We start from the raw sequence: 5,000 nt of genomic DNA, 5'->3' as shown, positions 1-5,000 counted from the left end.
AGAGTGAGAGAGTTGGGGGGTGACTAAGGGAGATTGAAAGTGTGAGAGATGAAGAGACTTTGAGAGCGCAGTGGGTTGAGAGGCAGGCAAGAGGGACGAATGTGAGATGGTCGGAGTGTGTGTGTGTGTGTGTGTGTAATGCCAGAGGAATGCAGTGGGTGGGGGTGGGGGTGGGGGTGGGGGGTAAATCTATGTAGGAGGTGATCAGTGGAGGGGGGTGGAGAGAGAAGGGGATTCCCACCAGGACTGCAGCTGGTTGCATTTCAGATAAAAGTCCACTGGAGACGATGGAGACAAATGGGAAGGCTATATATACGCCCCCCCTGCTGGTGACCTAGGAGGCACCTCGACATGTACAGTCATGTTCAGTCATCTCCCTCCTCCCCCACAGACACCATACACACACACACACACACCACACACACCACACACACCACACACACCACACACACCACTCACACACACCACACACACCACAAACCACAGGAACCTATCACACACAGCACACAAACCACACACCCCACTCACACACCACTCACACCACACACCACAGGAACCACTCACACCACACACACCACTCACAGCACACACTAAGTTTGATGGGCAGGCTGTCACTTGCATGTGCGTCGGGTTCATGAATGTGTTCACTGTTCCTGTACTGAGAGTTCATCTGTGGTAGCCGACCCTATCATGCCAACACATCTCTTCTTAAGTTGTTTGTATGTGCTCTAACACGCCGCTCTCTCTCTCTCCACATCTTTACATCTCTACCTCTATCTACCTCTCTCTATCTACCTCTCTACCTCTCTCTATCTACCTCTCTCTATCTACCTCTCTTTCTCTCTCTATCTACCTCTTTCTCTCTCTCTCTCTCTCTACATCTTTACCTCTCTACCTCTATCTACCTCTCTCTATCTATCTCTCTTTCTCTCTCTCTCTACCTCTCTCTTTCTCTCTCTCTCTCTACCTCTCTCTCTCTCTCTCTACCTCTCTCTCTCTACCTCTACCTCTCTCTCTACCTCTCTCTCTCTCTCTCTACCTCTCTGTCTCTCTCCTACTCTACCTCTCTCTCTCTACCTGTACCTGTCTCTTTCTCTCTCTCTACCTCTCTGTCTCTCTCTCTCTCTCTGTCTCTCTCTACCCCTCTCTCTCTTCCTCTCTCTCTCTCTCTACCTCTCTGTCTCTCTCTACCTCTCTCTCTCTCTCTCTCTCTTTCTCCCCCAGACGCCAGACAGTGACTAGCACCCCCTGCTGGATCGAGCTGCACCTGAACGGGCCGCTGCAGTGGCTGGATAAGGTCCTCACCCAGATGGGCTCCCCCACCATCCGTTGCTCCAGCGTGTCCTAGACAACACAGTCTGTCACCGTGACAACACAACATCCTGGCAACCAACCACACTTCACCTTGACAACACAACGTCATGGCAACCAACCACAGTTCGCACCCTCCTCATCCTCACCCAGCAAGATGCCATACAGGAACTCCACCTCCCCCCTCCCATACCTCACCCAACCCCAACACGTATACACACACACACACACACACTCAAAACTGTGGCTGAGCAAAGCCTAGAACTTCACCCCACACACCCACACACCCACACACACACACACACACACACACACACACTTTGGCTGAGGAAAGCCTAGAACATCAGACAGTGACCCAGCCTCTCTACAGGAGGTCAGTCCACTACTCCCACTGGTTGTTGCATTTCACTTCACACATTTAAGAAGCACTTTTTTCTGGACAGCTGGTGGTGGTGGTGGTGTTGGGCGGCTCTGGCGCCGTGCCGTGCCGTGCCGCGTGTCAACTTGGCCGTGTCTGAAACGGCGGCAGTGGAGCTTCTGTCCATTTGGCATGCGGTGACAGCCACCGATGCATGATAGCAATAGCAATAGGAACATGGCCGATCACCTCATTGGTGTGTGTATATATACATATATATATAGATATATGTGTGTGTGTGTGTGTGTGTGTGTGTGTAATCATGGAGTACTCAACACAAGGACATGAATCAGGAAAACAAAAACGTCTAGGCTTTTATGTCGCTCACGGTCGTCTTTTTATCGCGAAGCTCCAAGGACTGTATGAGTGTGTATCTGATGAACTGGATGGCCGGCGGGGATTAATCTGTGGCCGTGTCTGAGGCTGTGGTCCTGGGCGCCGGCATGACCTCTGACCCCCTCGTCACCATGGCAACCAGCGTGGCCATTCTCCTGCATGGCTGAAGAGAGAACCGTCCCTCAAGTTTTGTGAGGAATGATGAGAAACCGTGTTTTGGGGTTTTTAATATTTTGAAACTTTTTCTTCAGCTACAAGTTTATGTGTTCATGTTGAATGCTAAACTGTTTTAGATTAGCTGGGAAGCTTTTTCTCACTGACGAGCATCATGAACCAGAGTGCATCCATCAAGATCAATCATATTTAAGGTACTTTTTGGCTAAAGTAGCACAAAAAACTCTTATTTTTTATTTTAAAAGCACTTGTCCTTACTACTCTGTGAAGTAGTACTTCTAAGAAGTCATGTTTTGGATTTTGATTTCTTTTTTGTAAATGACATCATCGTAGTTGTGCCATTTCCTTTCTTTCCATCACATTCAAAATACTGCTATTTGAGCGCAGTTGATTTGGGACATTTTGTAATAATGATTCTTTTCAGACAAATGCTCAGAGGGGAATACAGGAAGAGCATTGAAACCGTCGCCCCTCATCAGTGGTTGTACATAAATTGACTATAGTACTGTAAAGTGTGTTTGTACATTTTTAACTCTTTGGCCAGGAGAAGGCAAAGGTCGAGTGACTCAGGAGACTGTAGAATTGGGGGGGCACTGTAGCTCACACAGTAGCCTCGACCACATTCGGGCTTGACGCCCATGGAGGACACGGGTTCGAATCAGGCCGATGTCATTTCTCCAGTCCTCTCCCCACTTCTTCGCCCTCTCATTTCCTGTCCCACTTTTCAATTACCTATCAATTAAAGGCATAAAAAAAGCCAAAAACAAATCTTAAAAAAAGAAGACCGTCGAACTCCAGGCAAACTCGTGACACCAACTCACCCACCCACCCACTCGGATTAAGCCGTGAACGCTTGCGTTCCTTTTGAGGCGTGAAGTGTTTTTAGAGCAGTTATTCGCCAACTTACCGGAAATTGCGCTCTTGACCACGTTACTATTAAGTGGTTGGAGGATGCAAACATCCCAGTCTGAATTGTGAAAGACGAAATTAAACGAATGACGATGACGCCAACTTACCCATAACCCCCCACCACAGAGATCAAAGTCTGGTCTTTTTCTTGTCACAGTCACGTCGCATCCATGTCTGATGTCTCACACAAGCACGTCAAAGGGAAACTTCTCAGGACCATCACCTCCTGCTCTCAAGATATTTAAACTCAAAAGAAGGTTGCGTGTGCATATTTTTCCGTGCACAATCTCGTATAGCTGTTCTATTTTACTACCGGTTATTTTTGTGCGAAGATAGATGATGTTATGAGTATTTTGATGCGTGAAAAAAAGAAAAGTGAATTTTAAAAACCTAATAGTAAAATGTAGAGCGAGTACTGCTGGCAGCTCTTGACATGTGGCTTGTGTTTTTATACAGAGGGGAGGGGTACTCTCCATGGGCTGCACCCCCTACAGGGAGGGGTACTCTCCATGGGCCGCACCCCCTACAGGGAACGCGCCCAACTGACTGTGGTTTTTAATGAGCCAGGCCCTGTAGTTCAGATGGGCATTTGTCTTACACTTTGATAAACTATATCATGCTTACCTTAACTGGATCTGTTTTGTCTTTGATGATTATTACTATGATGATAATTAACAAAAGAAAACTCTCTGTGGCGGTTCTCCCTCTCTCGGCTCTTCTTCTCGACACTAAGTAGAGAGCCAGCGTCTGGGGAGGACTGAACTGAACTAAACTGATCTGAAGCAGAGGCATGGAGGGTATGGCCAGTGGTGTAGTGGTCCCTGGAGAAGTGGTTATACTCTTACATTTTTTTAAGCAGCCCATACAGCACAGGATAAACGCTCTGTTTTGAGAAGGCGGTATACCCACTGCTGACTGAAAAATGAGTGGGTATATACTCCGTATACCTGCGTATACCCTGGACTACACTACTGGGTATGGCACTGTACCTTCACCCTCTCCAGGCACAGGCACTCACACGTTCCTTTAGCTTGGCGAATGGCCGTGCACACCCCCATGTGACTATCCAAGGTGACTTCTCAGGCTTGTTGTGTTTGCATCTAGTGAAATCGATGCTAAAGGAGCTGTGACTCGTGTTTTTTTTTTTTGTGTGGCTATTTTACATCTCCATGGCAACGCGATGTTACACTAGTCGTCGCCATGACACTGGGCTGGATGGCTTTCTGCTTTGGTCTGTGGAATACTACTTGGTTTCAGCGGACTTGGTGAGATTTTGGAAAAAAGACTTTCGAGGTATTTCTGGTCTTCTGCTTCGACGTCTAAGTACTTACCTTTTACCTTCATTCTGTCTTACCGGAGCTCAGCACTCTCCTTTAGTGGATTCTCTTGCCGTTTCGACCCCCTGTACATGATCTTATTTTCCTCTTTGCGTTAGTCGTTTTAAGCTACTGCATTGTATCCATTTCTGTTTTGTTATCCAAGAACTTGTAATAATAAAACATGTATATTAAACTTCCATCTTGCTTTGTCATCCTTTGTCAGATATGAAGCAAATTTGAAACGTAACATAAACTTCAAGTCTAGATAGTTATCATGGATCGACAAATATATTTTATTACAACATGGTCTAGAGGTCATGTTCTACCCCTTTCCGAATAATGTCTGATTAACGTACTTCAGTAACACACACCTTAGGGACAAGAAACACACACTGCAAAAGTCACCGACGCTCAATTTGAGTCTGGAGTCTGTCATGATTTGAAAGAGACTCCAGACTCATCCTGAGCGGCACTCTGTGCCCTCTTCAGGGAGCCAGATGAGGTGGCAGCGGGCAGCGACTGGCCTTCACCCT

The 5,000-nt window shown here is 47.1% G+C and overlaps 2 protein-coding genes across 2 annotated transcripts in view; one reads left to right on the top strand and one right to left on the bottom strand.

Annotated features, from left to right (window-relative positions):
* Positions 1-4,608, top strand: part of smad3b (SMAD family member 3b) — a 38,457-nt gene extending 33,849 nt beyond the window's left edge. Inside the window, exon 9 of the mRNA XM_080847730.1 lies at positions 1,225-4,608. Coding sequence (XP_080703856.1) covers positions 1,225-1,348 — 124 coding nt within the window. The 3' untranslated portion in view covers positions 1,349-4,608. The remainder of the gene's footprint in view (positions 1-1,224) is intronic.
* A 379-nt stretch (positions 4,609-4,987) lies between these two features.
* Positions 4,988-5,000, bottom strand: part of aagab (alpha and gamma adaptin binding protein) — a 6,336-nt gene continuing 6,323 nt past the window's right edge. Inside the window, exon 10 of the mRNA XM_080847785.1 lies at positions 4,988-5,000. This exon is cut by the window's right edge and continues 676 nt beyond it. The gene's annotated coding sequence lies outside the window, so the exon portion shown is untranslated.

This window comes from Sprattus sprattus (assembly GCF_963457725.1).
Source record: "Sprattus sprattus genome assembly, chromosome: 11".
NCBI lineage: Eukaryota > Metazoa > Chordata > Actinopteri > Clupeiformes > Clupeidae > Sprattus > Sprattus sprattus.
The sequence above is the reverse complement of the archived record's forward strand: the minus strand, read 5'-3'. Positions and strand labels throughout refer to the sequence as shown.